The sequence below is a fragment of the Sarcophilus harrisii genome, chromosome 4, assembly GCF_902635505.1.
Source record: "Sarcophilus harrisii chromosome 4, mSarHar1.11, whole genome shotgun sequence".
NCBI lineage: Eukaryota > Metazoa > Chordata > Mammalia > Dasyuromorphia > Dasyuridae > Sarcophilus > Sarcophilus harrisii.
Genome location: NC_045429.1, coordinates 454,112,052 through 454,127,561, shown reverse-complemented (window position 1 = coordinate 454,127,561; position 15,510 = coordinate 454,112,052). Strand labels below are relative to the sequence as shown.

General features: G+C 63.3%; 2 protein-coding genes across 2 annotated transcripts in view; one reads left to right on the top strand and one right to left on the bottom strand.

Annotated features, from left to right (window-relative positions):
• The first annotated feature begins 292 nt into the window (after positions 1 to 292).
• Positions 293 to 6,037, top strand: FAM131A (family with sequence similarity 131 member A). Its single transcript, XM_031968100.1, has 5 exons — positions 293 to 440; positions 1,222 to 1,315; positions 2,148 to 2,330; positions 2,433 to 2,561; positions 3,973 to 6,037. Exons 2-5 carry the CDS (start codon positions 1,246 to 1,248, stop codon positions 4,440 to 4,442), a joined length of 852 nt encoding a protein of 283 aa, XP_031823960.1. The 5' UTR covers positions 293 to 440; positions 1,222 to 1,245; the 3' UTR covers positions 4,443 to 6,037.
• CLCN2 (chloride voltage-gated channel 2) overlaps positions 5,993 to 15,510 on the bottom strand; it is a 22,815-nt gene continuing 13,297 nt past the window's right edge. Inside the window, exons 18-24 of the mRNA XM_031968757.1 lie at positions 14,842 to 15,014; positions 13,990 to 14,095; positions 13,765 to 13,838; positions 13,421 to 13,619; positions 13,274 to 13,317; positions 6,628 to 6,714; positions 5,993 to 6,511 (exon numbers count right to left, since the gene is read on the bottom strand). Of these exons, the coding sequence (XP_031824617.1) occupies positions 6,317 to 6,511; positions 6,628 to 6,714; positions 13,274 to 13,317; positions 13,421 to 13,619; positions 13,765 to 13,838; positions 13,990 to 14,095; positions 14,842 to 15,014 (878 nt within the window). The 3' untranslated portion in view covers positions 5,993 to 6,316. The remainder of the gene's footprint in view (positions 6,512 to 6,627; positions 6,715 to 13,273; positions 13,318 to 13,420; positions 13,620 to 13,764; positions 13,839 to 13,989; positions 14,096 to 14,841; positions 15,015 to 15,510) is intronic.

Genomic DNA, 15,510 nt, shown 5'->3' with positions numbered 1-15,510 from the left:
CCGGGGAGGGGTGGGGGGGAAAATTTGGGACAGGTGAGTGGGGAAGTTCCAAGGGGACGGTTCGGGAGCGAGAAGGTTTTGTTTCAGGGAGTGGGGGGAGTGGGGGGGCACTTTGTGGGGAGAGGAAGCCAGAAGGGGCTGGAAAAGGGTCTTCCAGAGCTCAGGAGCCCTCCCCAGGGCGGCTTCTGGGGCAAAAGGAGGCAAGATGGAGCTTCCTAACGGTGAGGGGGAAGGTCGCTGCGGAGGCATTTGGGAGAGGGGGGTCCCCTGGCTGAGCAGCCCTTGTCCCTCCCCTAGTGGCTGCTGACCCCAAGTGGGGCACGGAGTGGATAGAGCTGCCCCGAGCCCTGGGGCTGTCCCCTCGGCACCCTGCCAAGACCCTGCTCAGGTGGAGCCGCCCCTCCTACCCGCCGTCTGTGGACAGCCAGGACTCATCCGAGGTGCCGTGTTCCTTCTGTTGGGGGGGGCTGGAGTGGGGGGAATAAGAGCTGGAATGGGGGGAACCATTCCTTCCTGGGCAGTGAGGGTCCTACGGCCGGTAAATCCAGATCTCCTTTTTCATTCCTTCCTTCCCCCCGACCTTTGCTCTCCCCCCCCTCCCAACACAGGGGTACCTTTCTTGGCAAATGCCTCTGCCAGACCCCACGCCCCCGCTCCTGGCGTGCCAGCCCCACCAGGGCTGACGTCAGCGCATCCCTGATGGTATCCGGGGAGACTGTTCCATGGTGATCCGTTGCCATGGAGACGTACACCTTGTCTCAGGCAGGCAGCAACTCGGAGCTAGGGAAGGAACATGAATGGGGTTAGTGGCAGGGCTGGAGCCGCAGAGGATCCTCCGCCCCCCCTCCCCAAAAGCCGGGTCGCCATGGGAGGCGTCAGACCCCAGCCTGTCTGGGGGACGGGGGCCAGGCCCGAGAGCCCCCTTAATGGGAAGTGGAGGGAGGGGTGTGAGCTTGGGGCCCTTACTGGAACCCCCACTTGCGCCCTGTGCCCTCGAGAGCTTCTGGCCCAGCTTCCTGAGGCAGAAAACGCACGTTGTTCCTGCTATTATTGTTTCTCAATATTGTTACTGTCTCCTCCCTCCCACCCTCCTATCTTCCTTGTCTGGGGGGCTCCTCGCTCTGTTGTGACCGCTGCCTGGCAGAACCGGGGCTGCTGGGGGCGCCCAGCTGGGGGAGGGGAGCCAGCTGACCCCCACCGCGGCGTCTCCCCTCCCCTCAGGTGAATGTTGAAGACACTGTCGAAATGCTTCCCAAGTCCCGGAGAGCACTCACCATTCAGGAGATCGCTGCCCTGGCCCGCTCTTCCCTGCACGGTATGCCCCCCCCCAGCTCGCCCAGGGTTGGCACCGTGGGGCACTCGAGCTGCCTTCGGGCCGAGAACCCCCCGACATGGACTCGGAACCTCAGGGCTAGAAGGTGGCTCACAGGCCACACACGGCTCGTGCCCTCCCAGAGTACCTAGGGACTCCTTCAGAGTGGCCATGCCCGCAGCCCGAGTGCCCACAGCCTAGTGCCCACAGCTTGAGTGCCTGCAGCCCTAATGCCCACAGGTCAGGTGTCTGCAACTTATGTGCCTATAGCTTGAGTGCCCACAGCTTGGTGCCTGGCTCTTCCTCCATCCTTTCTCCCCCCCCGGGGACAGCTCTGACTCCTGAGCTAGGGATCGTCCTCTTTGCTCCCTTGTGCCCGGGGACAGGGTCCCGTGGGCCGCCCATCGCAGGGCTGTTTGGTCCCCCGCAGCTTTGTCTCGGGGAGAGGCTGTGGAAACCCTTCCCTGCCCCCCAGCTGCTTCTCAGGCTCCCCTCCCCCTCCTTTGGAGCCCCTCCATGTAAACAGGCAGCCATATGTGCGTGGATGGGCGCACGCCCACTGCCTCCTGGTGCGCCGAGGAAGTGCCGGATCCGGGCTCCCAGCTCCTCTGTGTCCTACCGTGTGACCTTGAGCGAGCGATGGGGGGGTCGGGGCCGCCGGGGACATCCAGGCCGGGCTCTCCATCCAGCCAAGGAGCCGGGGCGGGGCGGGGTCTGGGCCCAGAGGCCAGTTTGAGTGTCTGAGCCCCAGGCCCCCCCCTGTAGGAGGGTCCCGGGCCCTCAGGGAGCGCTCTTGGGCCCGGCCCCTCCTCAAGGCCCCCTCCCTGGCCCACAGGAATTTCCCAGGTGGTGAAGGACCACGTGACCAAGCCGACGGCCATGGCCCAGGGCCGAGTTGCCCACCTCATCGAGTGGAAGGGCTGGAGCAAGCCCAGGGATTCGCCTTCTGCCCTGGAGTCGGCCTTCTCCTCCTACTCGGACCTCAGCGAGGGGGAACAGGAAGCGCGGTTTGCTGCAGGCGAGTCCGGGGCAGAGAGGGGGCCCGGCGGGACGGGGGGGGGGGCTTCCTCCTGGATGTCCCCACGAGCCGTGACGCTTCTCCCCCTGCCCCCGAACCCAGGGGTGGCCGAGCAGTTCGCCATTGCGGAAGCCAAGCTTCGAGCCTGGTCCTCCGTGGATGGGGAGGACTCCACGGATGAATCCTACGATGAGGACTTTGGGGCCGGGGCCGACAGCCCCCAACCTACAGGTGAGCCAGAAAAGAACTCCCTCCCCCTCGGGACAGGGAAGAGGCAACGGCCTTTGGAGTCAGAGGGCCGGGGTTTGAATTCTCCTTGGTCACCTGTGTGACCTCCCTGGGCCTCAGGGTACCTGTTTGTGAAGAAAGGGACGAGACTATATGACCTCCCTGGGCCTCAGTTTACCTATTTGTAAAGGGAAGGGATTGGACCAGTTGAGCTCTGTGGTACCTCTAAGCTCCGGAAGTCACTTTCTAAATCACTTCCTTTCTAACCTCCCTGGGCCTCAGTTTTGTAAAGGGAAGGGCTCAGACCAGCTGACCTCCCTGGGCCTCAGTTTACCCATCTGTAAGGGGAAGGGCTTGGACCAGCTGACCTGTGGGGTGCCCTCCAGCTCTGGGAGTCACTCCCTGAGTCACTTCCCTCCCAGCCCCCAGGGTCCTCAGTAAGCTGGGGGGGGGGGGTCAGACTGCATGGCCTCCGAGGTCCTTTTCCCCACTCCCTAGCTCTGTTGCCTCTAGGATCCTTGCTCCCCCTCCCTGCACGGGCCTGGAGGAGCCATGAAGCATTCTTCTTCCTTGTGCTCCCGGGCTGCTCCTCCACACCATGGAGGGCCCCGTTAGGGAGGACTAGTCAGCTACAGGAAGGATAATGGGGTTCCAGTGAAGGAGCTTGGGGGGGGTCCTCTGTGTCTGGGAGAATGGCCCCCATGGAAGAACGAAACAGGGGATTGCAAAGAGGCAGACCAGGTTTGAATGCCTGCAAAGATTAGAACTCGGGCCCTGGAGGCCTGAAGGGCGAGCCCTTCCCCCTGAGCCTGGGGGGCACAGATCGGACACTGGCGGCTCCAGCCCTCCCTCTGACCCATGCCGGGTAGCTGGCCCCCCGGCTCCCGGAGGCTGGCACTCACGGGGCCGATCCGATGGGCCGGAGGGCATTTCCTGCCCAGACGGAGCTGGGAGGACGGCTCAGTTTCCTCCTCTGTAAGGTGAGGCATTGGCTCTGACGGCCTCCCCCGGCCCTGGGACTGATCAGTTGTGCGCCCCCCCAGCTGGGCGGGCCCCCCATGCCCAGAGGCTTCTCCACCCTGGCCCCTCCCTCAGAGGCCCCGTTCCTCCTCTGGCCCCCTCGGGAGCAGGCCGCCTGCCAGGGGGCTCCAACTGGGCCAGGGGATAGGCCGCGTCAGGGGTGGGGGGCCCAAGCAGATGGGAAGGGCCCCCCCACGGAGCTTGGCCCCCGTTCGGTCCCCGCGCAGGCGGCCGGACCCTCTCAGCCGGGCCGAGGCCGCGTTGCCCTTTGCTCCTCCTTCGTTCTGCTGGCGGCGCCCCCCAGCTCTCAGCCGTGTCCCGGTGGGTGGGTGGGGGCTTTCCCGCCCCCGATGCGGGGCGATGGCAGGGCTGACCTTTCTCCTCCGGCCCCCAGACGTAGCCGGGCAGCTGGGGCCCCATCTCCAGGACCTCCTCTCTGGGCGACGCTACTCGCGACCCTTGCGCCAGGGCTCCTGCGACCCCGAGAGCGACTCCTCGCAGACCGTGTCCCCAGAGACGCTGTGCTCCAGCCTCTGCAGCCTGGAGGACGGGCTCCTGGGCTCCCCGGCCCATCTGGCCACCAAGCTGCTAACCGAAGAGCTTCTCCTCTCCAAACTGCCCCCGAGCAGGGAAAGTGCCTTCCAGAGCCTGGGCCCCCTGGAGCGCCGGGACTCGCTCTATTCCGTGTCCTATACGGAGTCCTGCCTGTCGCCCGCCGAGGACGAGCCCCCGGCCTGCAAGGACTGCCAGCCGCTGTGCCCCGCCCCCGGGGGCAGCTGGGAGTTGCGGCGGAAAGTGTCCGACGTGGCTTCCTCGGGGGTGGTGTCCCTGGAGGAGACCGAGGCCGAGCCCGAGGAGCAGTGAGCGCCGCGCCGACCGCGTGCTTTCCTTGGCCCGGCCGGGGGCCCAGCTCGGGCCGCCTCGGCGGGGGGAGGGGGCGTGAGGCTTCCGGGGGAGCGCCAGCGCCCAGACGGCTCCCAGGCGGCTCCTGCCCCTCCGTGTTCTGTTTTGCATGAAAGTGTTTGGAGAGGAGGCAGGGGCCGGGGGCCAGGGACGCATGCTCTGCCCCGACTCCCGGGGTTTGCCGGGGGCTGCCCGGGACCCCTTGAGGCATCGCTCCAGCTGTGGCAGACTGTAATGTCCATGTCCTCACACGTGACGAAACAAAACGTCCTCACACGTACCTCCTCGTCCGCCCTCCCCCAGAGGTGACCCCCCCACGGGGGGCCCTTCTCCCCACTGGGACTCTTCCACAGGAGAGAGGGGGGGCTCGCGTCTCTCTCTCCTCCTCCCGTGCCCCCTGACCCCATCCCCTCCTTTGTCACCCGGCGCTCCCGCCCCTCCGAATGTGCTTGAGTGAGTGACCGCCCCGCCCAGCTGGGCCGGCTCCCTCCCCCCTCCCCGCGTCCTGGGAGGGCCCCCCGCCCGGCTGGGTCTGTGTTGTGCCATGCTCTGTGCTTGGAGGCTGTGCTGCTTCTCACCGTCGCTCAATCTTCCCCCCAGAGAAATGGGGTTTCTGGTCTATCCTTCGGTCCTGGGCCTACCTTGGAGTGGAGGGCACAGGAATTGAGAAAAAGGAGCCACGAGCCTTCCCTGTCTGGCCTCGCCTCCTTCCCTCCTCTCGGTCATTGGGACAGCCCGGGGTGGGGTGGGGAGCCCCCAGAACCCAGAGCCAGACCCCCTGGGTCCAGATTTTGCCTCTGAAGATCACTTCCTGTTTGACCCTGGCCAAGTCACTTTACCTCGGCCTCAGTTTCCTCCCCTGCAAAATGGGGGGAGAGTTTAGACTAAATAGATGTTATGGTTCCCCCTCCCCCCCCAGTTCTAAATTTGGATTTCATGATTTATTTTCTGCTTATATTTCCTTTTCTCTGACTGTCCCCTCCCTCCACTGTCCTTTCTCTCTCCATCCAGTTTCATATCTTTGTTAGGCCCTGATTCCTCTTCTCCTTTTTCCTTTCCCCTGTATTTGGGGCCCCCGGGGCTGGGGGAGCAGACCCCACGTACCTCCTCCCCCTCCCGCCTTTTATCACCGAGCAGTTCTGGCACGTGGAACTGGGGAAAGGGATGTGTGCGGTATGTGCCGACAGAATTCTGGGCCAGGTAGCTTCAGAAAGGGCCAGGGAGGGCGGGGGCTGCAAGGAGCGAAATCCTGTGTCTGAGGGCTAGAGCTGGACCAAGAGTGCTGGGACTCCTGGAGGAAGGTGGTACCAGGAAGTGTGGCCTGAGCTCAGCCCCGGCCTGGAGCCAGTGGCTGGGCCGGGGCGTCGCTGGTGGGCGGCCACGGACAGAACCCTGAGGAGATCTCCTTGAGACGTTGGCAGACCGGGCCCTGGAGGCAGGGCAGAGTGTGGCCAGGGTAAGGGCATGGGGACAGACATTCCAGGCTTACGTGGCTCATTAGGGGTTTATTTTGTTCTATTTAAGAATCTGTTTTATTAAATTAATATAAAAATCTTTGTAAATCTCTATGTACATCTGGTCCCTGGAGGTTCCAGGAGGGGCGTCCCCCCTTCCGGTCCTGTTCTCCAGGAGAGGGGCCGCAGCTGGGCAGCCCTGGTCCCTCCTCTGCCCCCGAAAGTCCAGCAGCCGCCCGCTCGTAAGCCTCCCCAGGGGGAGATACCCTGGGTGCAGCTGGCAGCCCCAGTCCGGAGGGGAGGGCTGGTGCCTGCTTGGTTCCAGATCTCCCGGAAGAGGCTGTGGCTCCCGTCCAAGGGGACGTGGGCGTCGCGCCGCCCTCACTGGCACTTGTCGTCGCTGTCCGAGGGGCTGCCCTCATGGGGTGGGCTGTGGCGGGGGCGCCGGCCCCACAGGGAGTGCACCTCTGTAGTCTCCGTGTCACTGCTGCTGGTGGCGCTGTCTCGGAAGCTGGCCAGCGGCGGCCTGACTTTGACACCCTGGGCTGTGACAGATCCCTCGATGGCTTTCCGAAGCTGGAAAGGGGACAGAGGATGGTGGAGGGGGGGAAGCAGCCCCTCCATTGGGCGAGAGCGAGAGGGTGCCAGTGGGGCTTGGGGTGAGGGGCAGGAGAGCAGCCGCCGGCTCTTACCTCCTTAAGCGTGACGATGCCGATGAGCCGGCCGATGCTGGTGACGTAAGCGTGGTCCACTCCCAGCAGCGAGAAGATGGTGTGAGTCTACGGGGGTGAAGAGGAGAATCAACCTCATTAGAGAGCCCTGGCCCGAGATCCTGCAGAGGAAGTCACCCAGGGCGCACAAAGGCCCCCTGCCGGGCCTTTGTCCCCACTCTGGCCTCCCAGCACCCCAGTTCTCCCAACTTCCCCGTCTGGGAGAGCTTTACGGAGAAAACAGCCAGGAGCACAGAGCTGGGGAGGAGGGACACTCGGGGCTCTTAGGAAAACCAATTCCTCTGCATTAGAGTCAGAAAATGTGATCTTCTGTCTAGTCTTGTCTCATGTGATGCAATTTAGCCCAGTTTCCGCTGTTCTCCATAGGGGAAATGTCTCTTCATTATGAGATTTTCTTCACTGGTGCAATCTTATAGCCTTATTTTCTTCTTTAATCTTTTTCCTCCTCATGGCTCCGATCTCATCATTCATTCATTCTCTCATTCATTCTACAAGCATTCATTAAACTCTTACTGTCTGCCATGCAGATAGTGGGAGGGAGGTGTTTTGTTCCTCTTTGGACCTTCCTGCTCTTTTTATGATTTTTTAAAAATACTTCCTTTGTCAACAAGGATATGGGTCTTGAGTGAATCACTCTCTCTGAGTCTCAGTTTCCTCCATCATCAAATAATAGAGTTGGACTTGAATGGGCTCAGGCTCTAATCCGAGATGATCTCATCTACCCATTCATTTTACAGAGAAAGAAAGCCGACTGTCACAACAGAAACCCAGTCAGGCAAGCTCCAGGGGTCACATCATCCCTAACTTTCCCAGCTAGAAGGGACCTCTGCAGGTACCCCACGAGTGGCCATCCTCCCACGAGGGGCACCCACCACCTTTCCAAGTAGTGAAGCCCCCATTGGGGATGACTCTCCTTCTCGAGGGGCTCTGCCTAACATCCATCCCAAATCGATCTCTTGGCAGCTCCCTCCCACTCGTTGCTCCTGGTTCTGCCCTCTGGGGACAAGCAGAAGAAAACCAAGCTTTTTTTTTCCCCTCTCACAGGACAGCTTTTCACACATGTGATGACATCTAAACCTTCTCCAGGCTAAATAAATGTTGCCATTTCCTTGTGCTGATCCTCCCATAACTTACATTTAAGACTCCTGAGTATTATGATCGCTCCTCTGGATACCCTCTAATGAACACTCTCTAGAAACCCCTCTTTACTAGTGGTGCCCTGAACCAAACAAACACAACACTCCAAACAGGGTCTGATCAGAGAAGAGCGTGATGTTTATAGCCTCTCACCGATCTCTCTTATGTAGTCAGATTGTCTCGGCTCTTTCACGTCACATTGTTGATGTATATATGAACTTAACGATTTGCTAAAACCCACAGATTAATTTTTTTTAATTCCCACATCTTTGCTCTCTAGCCAAATCTCTCATATCTTGTAGTAATGGAAAAAAAAATTTTTTTTAACTCAAATGCAAGACTTTTCACTTATCCCTATTCAGTTTCAAGCTAGTAGAGTGAACTTTGACCTGACAAGATCTTTTTAGACCCGGACACGGCCTACAAGATAGCATCTTTCTTAGCTTGGGGACATCTACAAATTTGATCAACATGATTCCGGTGTCTTTATCCAAGACGCTGAACAAATTTAGATGGCACAGGGCCAAAGCACAGATGTCTTGGACACTCTGCTAGGGCTTCCTTCCAAAGTGACAGAGAGCCATTAATGACTCCCTTTGGGTCTGGCCATTGAACCAGTTCTGAGTCTTAACACATTGTACTATCATCTCACCTGCGCCTTTCCAACTTTTCCTCAAGAATTAGCATACGATACTCTGTCCGATACTCTGCCAGAAATCAAACTATTTGCAGCATTTCTGTTAGATCTACCAATCCAGTGAAAAAGGAAATGAGCTCCATCTGATAGGTCCAGATCTGAATGAAGTCTGGCTGACTTAGTGATCACTACTTCCTTTTTTAGATCTTCCTAGACCATCCTTTTAAAATTACATCCAAGATTTTTTTTTTTTTCCAAAACCAAGTCAAACTTAGGGGCTGGTTAGGGTTAGAGTCGGGAGGCATTTTAGGGTTAGGGTTAGGGTTAGGGTTAGAGTCGGGAGTCGGTATCATCAGTGCTTTCCTGATTTTGGGTTCTCTGTGACCTGTAAAGCATTAGTTATTGTGTTTGGGTCTCTGCAGTCCATCAGCATCTTTAAATTTATTTTGTGTTTTTCCTCATACAATATCCTGGAAAGAAGACTGGACCAAGAGTTCTAAGAATCCTAAGTTCCAGGCCTGGTTCTGCCACTTATTAGCTGTGTAGGTGGGTTTCTTTTGTTTTTCTGGGACTCAGTTTCCTCAATTACAAATGAAGGGACTGAATTAGGGGATATGGAGAGTACTGTCCTGCTCTAACCTTCTTTAAGAAGTCTTGCCTTGTTTCCCAGCCAGAAGTGAGCCTGAAACTTCTCATGGCTTCCTCTGCCCTTCTACCAATGAACTCTATCCTGTTTTGTCCTGTCTGTGTGGGTGGTTTGACCACTCTGCTCAGACTAAGCTCAAGGAGGGCAGGCCCAGTGTCATTTGTGTACCCTGATCGTCCCTGCAGTGCCCTACAGGCAGACAATAAATGCTTCTGGAATTAAATGGAACCAGAGGTTAATTTGGAAGGCCGTGGTGCCGGGCTCCCTAAAGGACAGACAGGAAATATGGGCTCTGGTCCCGACTTGGGCACCGATAAAGGCTGTTAGTCAGTCAACATTTATTAAATGCCTACTATGTGCCAGGTACTGTGCTAACTGCCAACAGTGCTGATACAGAGTGGATATCTAAAAGTTTACACATCTCACTGGAGGAAGTAGCCCGGGTCAACTCTGGCTTTAGAGGATGCTAAGTCACTGCACATAGCCCAGCTCAGTCTCAGTTTTGTCATCTTTTAAATGGAGATGATAACAGAAGCCACCCCCCAGGGTGACTGGGAGGGTTCAGGGAGATCACATTTATAAAGGGCTTATTAGCACAGTGCTTAGCACACAGTAGGCACTTAATAAACGCCTGTTTCCTTCCTTTACCTTTCTGAGCCTCAGCCTCCTCATCTGCTACTCCAGAGGGTTGGACGACATGCGCCCGAAGGCCATTTCCAGCTCTGAACCCAAGACTTCCCCCTGGGGCAGCAACCTTGGCTTTTCCATCCCCATTTTACATTTGATGTGGCCAGTGCTGGGTGTCCGGTACTCTGTCCACTAATACACACCCTCTCTCTGGCCTATAAAACAGCAGCATCAAGGCTGCCAGTCCCTACCCCTGACAATGTTTGGAGGCACAAAGGGCAGGGACTCCCGGCCTGGGCTCAGATCCTTCGACGCCACTTATTATTCCACTGATCTTGGACGAATCACTGAAGCTCCTCGGGAGCCGGCCGGCTCACCAATAAAACCAGGGCTTGGAGCTGGCTCAGCATCAGGAGGGAGGCTGGCCCACCTTCCTGGCCTCCTCGGGGTTCCTCTGATTCCCTTTTCCCTCTGGCTCCTAAGCCTTTGCCCAGATGTCTGTGGGGACTCCTCCATCCCCTTCCACCCAAGGAGGGGCCAGCTCCAGACAATGGCCTAGGCTCTGGGCCCCGGATCTGGCCTGGGAACCCTGGATCTGTCCCTGGAGCCCTAGATCTGGCCCAGGAGCCCTGGGAGCCCCGGAGCCCCGGATCTGGCCTGGGAGCCCCGGATCTGGCCCCAGGAGCCCCGGATCTGGCCCAGGAGCCCCGGATCTGTCCCCGGAGCCCTAGATCTGGCCCGGGAGCCTGGATCTGGCCCCCGGAGCCCCGGATCTGGCCCCAGGAGCCCTGGGAGCCCCGGAGTCCCGGATCTGCCCTGGAGCCCCGGATCTGGCCCCCAGAGCCCTGGATCTGGCCCCGGAGCCCTAGATCTGTCCCTGGAGCCCTGGATCTGTCCCTGGAGCCCTGGATCTGGCCCCGGAGCCCCTATATCTGGCCTGGGAGCCTGGATCTGGCCCCGAGAGCCTGGATCTGGCCCCGCCCCCCAGTCTGGCCCGGGGGCCCCCGGGATCGGCCCTGGGCCCCGTCGGCCCCGGGCCCTAGATCTGTCCCTGGGCCGGATCGGCCCGGGCCCTAGATCTGGCCCGGGAGCCTGGATTGGCCCCGGGGCCCCGGATCTGGCCCCCGGAGCCCTGGATCTGGCCCCGGAGCCCTAGATCTGTCCCTGGAGCCCTGGATCTGGCCCCGGAGCCCTAGATCTGGCCCGGGAGCCTGGATCTGGCCCCGGAGCCCTAGATCTGGCCCAGGAGCCTGGATCTGGCCCCGAGAGCCTGGATCTGGCCCCGCCCGGATCGGCCCGGGCCCGGATCGCCCGGGGCCCGGGATCGGCCCGCCCCGGATCTGGCCCCGGGAGCCCCGGATCTGGCCCCGGGAGCCTCGGATCTGGCCCCCGGAGCCCCGGATCTGGCCCCGGGAGCCCTGGGAGCCCCGGAGCCCCGGATCTGCCCTGGAGCCCCGGATCTGGCCCCCAGAGCCCTGGATTTGGCCCCGGGCCCGATCTGTCCCTGGGCCCTGGATCGGCCCGGGGCCCCAGATCTTCCCCCGGGCCCTGGATCGGCCCGGGCCCTAGTCTGGCCCAGGAGCCTGGATCTGGCCCCGAGAGCCTGGATCTGGCCCCCGGAGCCCCAGATCTGGCCCCGGGAGCCCCGGATCTGGCCCCGGGAGCCCCGGATCTGGCCCTGGGAGCTCCGGATCTGGCCCCCGGAGCCCTGGATCTGGCCCCGGAGCCCTGGATCTGTCCCCGGAGCCCTGGATCTGTCCCTGGAGCCCTAGATCTGGCCCAGGAGCCCCGGATCTGGCCCCGTGTCAGCCCCGCCTTGGGCTTGTGGGGGAGCTTTGGGCTGGGCACATTCCAGTCTGAGCCACAGCTTCCTCACCTGTAACACGGGCTGGATGGCAATAATTACATGGCCTCTGTCAGGGACAGTGAAGGTTTAGTTGCTGAGTCACTTCAGTCACGTAGGACTCTTCCTGACCCCATTTGGGGTTGGCCATTCCCTTCTCCAGCTCATTTTTACAGGTGAGGAAACTGAGGCAAGAAGGGCCAAGGGATGGCCCGGCGTCGCCCACTTACTGGCGGGGCGGGATCCCAGCACTCTGCACCACGGCGCCCCCTAGCGCCCACCATGAGGGTTTTCCGCAAGCTAAAAGGGGGCCCCGAACGGTGGGCGAGGATTCCAGCTCCTTCCTGGCCGCGGGGCGCCCGCGGGGCTCGTGCCCCCAGCCCCCCTCCCCCGCTCTCTGATGTGGGGCCCGCGGGCTCACGGACCGAGCCCTGGGGAGCCCCATTTTACAGGGCAGGAGACTGAGGCCGGGAGGGAGGACTTGGGTCTCCCGGGTTCACCCAGTAACCAGCGGAGACGGCGGATCGTGGCCCCCGGGCCACTCTTTTGTGGCGTTTGTTTCTGGGGCTTCTGGGCCCCGCGGAGTCTGCCTGGCCACGGTGGGAGCCTTCTTGGCCTCCCCGCTTTGGGGAGAGCCTGAATGGAGCTGGCGTCGGGCCGGCCCCTGGGCCGCCTCCGGCTCTCCTCCTCCTCCTTCTCCTCCTCCTCCTCCTCCTCCGCCGCCGCCGCCGCTGCCGCCGCCGCCTCCTGCCCCAAACGTTGCCAGCGGCGGGGCTGGGGGGGGGGGGGGCGGCGGAAGGAGGCGCGGACCGGGCTCCAGCTCGAGGGCTCTCCCCCGCCCAGGACCGGTGCCCGTGGGGGTTCAGAGCTTCCCATCCTCCCGGCTTTGTCTCCCTGCCTCTGGAGCGGCCTCCCGGCCCTCTGGCAGCGCGTCTCTCCCTTCCTCCTGGCCCTCCCCCAGCTGCCCCCCCCCCCCCTCCCCGGTTGCCTCAGTGCTGAGCCTGGCAGCCTGAATGGATCCTTCACAAAAGGCTCGGCGGGGGCCGAGCCCAGGAGGGGCTGGGACTGTCCCCCAGTCCCTCCCCCCCCCCCCCCCCCGCTGGGGCTGGGACTGTCCCCCTTGCCCCTCCCCCCGCCCCCCGCCCGGGCCGCCGGGTCCCTCCGGCTGCGGCCCGTGGTTCCCCAGCCATCCCCCAGGCTCGGGACTGAGTCGGGCCAGCTCCCTGGGAGCCGGCGTTCGGGGTCCTCCCCGGGCTCGGGCCGGTCCCCACTCCTCCACGCCCTCCCCCGCTCCAGGCTCCTCCCCCCCCCGAGCTCGGGCCGGTCCCGGCTCCTCCCCCAGCCCCTCCCCCCCCCCGAGCTCCTCCCCAGCCCCAAGCACGGGCCGGTCCCGGCTCCTCCCCCCCCTCCCCCGCCCCCTCCTCCCCGCCCAGGCCGGGGGCCCGGTCTTCCCCCAGCCCCTCCCCCCCCCCGGCTCTCCCCATCCCCCCCCCGCTCCGGGCTCCCCCCATCACCGTCTCCTCCCCAGCCCCAGGCACAGGCCGGTCCCGCTCCTCCCCAACCCCCTCCCCGCCCCCGCCCCTCCCCCCCCAAAGGCTCAGGCCGGTCCCTCCTCTAGCCCCCCTCCCCCCCCCGAGCCCTCCTCCCACCCCAAGCACGGCCGGTCCCTCCTGGGCTCCCCCCCCCCGGGGGGCTCGGCTCCACCCCGGGCCCCCACCTTGTGCAGGGACGTCCTCTCCACCAACAAAAGGGCCGGTCGATCTTATCCTAAAATTCCCCCTCGTCACTGCTCCTCCCATTCCAGAACCTGGGGAAGGGAGGGGGTGAGTGGGGGGGCCCGGCTGCTCCCCGCCCCTCCCCCCGCCCGCCCCGGCCCCGGCCTCCCTCGGCCTCTCTCCCGGTCCAGGTGGGTCGCTCTGGAAGAGAAGCGGGAGAGGTGGGCGGGGCCCGGCCGCCGGCCCGGGGCTGGGGGACCCGGAGGGGGGGAGGGGGGCCGCACTTACCGCCACGGAGATGCGCACCCTCTTCAGCTTGCGCTTGTCGCCCGCTTCCGGCTTTTCCAGCTTGGCGAGGGCCGAACCAGAGAGAAGACTATTAGGGAGGGGGAGGGGGAGGGGAGGGGGCACCGAGCCCCGGGGGCGGGGAGCGGAGCTGGGGGAGGGAGGCCCGCAAAGCTGGGCGGGAAGGGGGGGAGGGGGTCTGGGGTACCTCCGAGCCCCCCTCTGCCGGGGGGCTGGCGCAGAAGAGGCTCCTGAGGGCGATGCCCGCCGGCTCGTGGACCCCTGCGGGCCAAACATGCCCCCCAGTGAATGGAGAGGCCCCGGGCGGGCAGAGGGGGCGGCCCTGCTTCCCCTCCCCGGCAGGGCGCGCCCCCGCCCCGCGCTTCCCTGTCAGAGAGGACGGGATGGATGGGGGCGGGGAGGTCGGACTCACCCGGGGCGCTTTCTACCCCAGGACTGGGCCCCCGTTTGAGGGCCGGCTTCAGCGGCTTCCGCGGCTGCCCCCGGGCGGGCGGGAGTCCCGATTCCTCGCCGCTCACCTGCAAAGGACCACGGGAGTGGAGACCGAGGGCGGACCCTCCCCCCCCCCCCCCCCCCCGCATGTGACAGATGGGGAAACTGAGGCTCAGCAAGGCCGCGTGATCCGGGAGCACGGGAGGCTGTCAGTGGTACCAACCGCCCCTTTGATCAAGAAAGGGCATCTCCGGGCGGGAGGTGCTTCCTCTGAGGCTGCCCAGCGCTTCCTGGCCCCGACCCCGGCCTCCCCGCCCCCGCTGACAGGGGCCCCTTCCCCCTGGTGGGTCAGCGCCCACTGCAGGCTCCTTCACAGAAGTCACCGCAAGCCGCGCTCCCCCTTTCCAGGGGTGGGATCGGGCGCTATTTCCGGCCGCTCTCCAGCGGTGTCGCTCCTTGGTGACTCGTGGGGGGTTTCTTGGCAGGGAGGGGGCCCTTTCCTCCCCACTCCTTTGGCAGGCGGGCCCTGCCCGGGCTCAGGCAGCCAGGCCGGATCTGGGGCCAGATTCTTGGCCCGGTGCCCCGGGCCTCCTGGCTGCCCCCAAGGGGCAGCTTTCAGTGGCCGGCCCCCAGTGGGAATGACCAGGGAGGAATCAGGCTCCGACTCCATATTCACCCGGCTTCGCTCTGTGCCGTCCAGTCCGCAGGCGGCTTGCCCGGCCCCCCCTCGCTGCCCCCACATCACTCCGGGGCCCAGTGGGGCTCGGGCCCTTGCTCCCCGAGAAGCCGCGGGAGCGGCCTTGGGCCCTTCCCCCCAGGAGGCCGCACTCACCTGGAACCGGACGCCGGCCTCCGGCCCGTGGGGGTCCTCCTGTTCTGGCGGCGGAGAGACCTGGGCGGCCCTCTGTTCCCGCTGGTACTGCCTGCGCCGGGCAGGGCTGAGCTGGGCGCTGAGCAGGGCCACCACCTGGGAGCGCTCCATGGATCCCAGCAGGATCATGGACTCTGCGGAGAGGAGGGCCGTAAGCACGGCGGGCGGCCCGGGAGCACGGTGGGCACCCGGGGAGCACGGTGGGAGGCCCGGGAGCATGGTGGGCACCCGGGGAGCACGGCAGGCGGGCGGCCCGGGAGCACGGCGGGAAGCCCTGGGAGCACGGCGGGCGGCCCGGGAGTACGGTGGGCACCCGGGGAACACGGTGGGCGGCCTGGGAGCATGGTGGGCAGCAGGGAGGAGGCTGAGGGAGCCTTCCATGGCTTAAGCCTGAGCCTCCCGGCCATGCCTTCTATTTACAGGATAGGAAACCGAGGTGGCACAAGAGGATAGCGGGAAGGGCAGGTCATCACGGCCCACTCCTTTTACAGGAGAGGAAGCCGAGGCTCAGGGAGGCTCACGGATGGAGAGTCCCCCAGAGGCCAAAGAGCCAACCCCTGGATTGTAAGAATGAGGAAACCTGCCCAAGGAGGAGAAGGTCGGGGGGTCACTTAGCACAACAAGTTGTGA

What these genes read in the sequence shown, in the direction of transcription:
- FAM131A (XM_031968100.1), top strand. Translation starts at nt 1,246, where the DNA reads ATGCTTCCCAAGTCCCGGAGAGCACTCACCATTCAGGAGATCGCTGCC. An exon ending in GGAAGCGCGGTTTGCTGCAG is followed by an intron (nt 2,331 to 2,432) that starts GCGAGTCCGGGG and finishes CCCCGAACCCAG; the next exon opens with GGGTGGCCGAGCAGTTCGCC. An exon ending in CGACAGCCCCCAACCTACAG is followed by an intron (nt 2,562 to 3,972) that starts GTGAGCCAGAAA and finishes TCCGGCCCCCAG; the next exon opens with ACGTAGCCGGGCAGCTGGGG.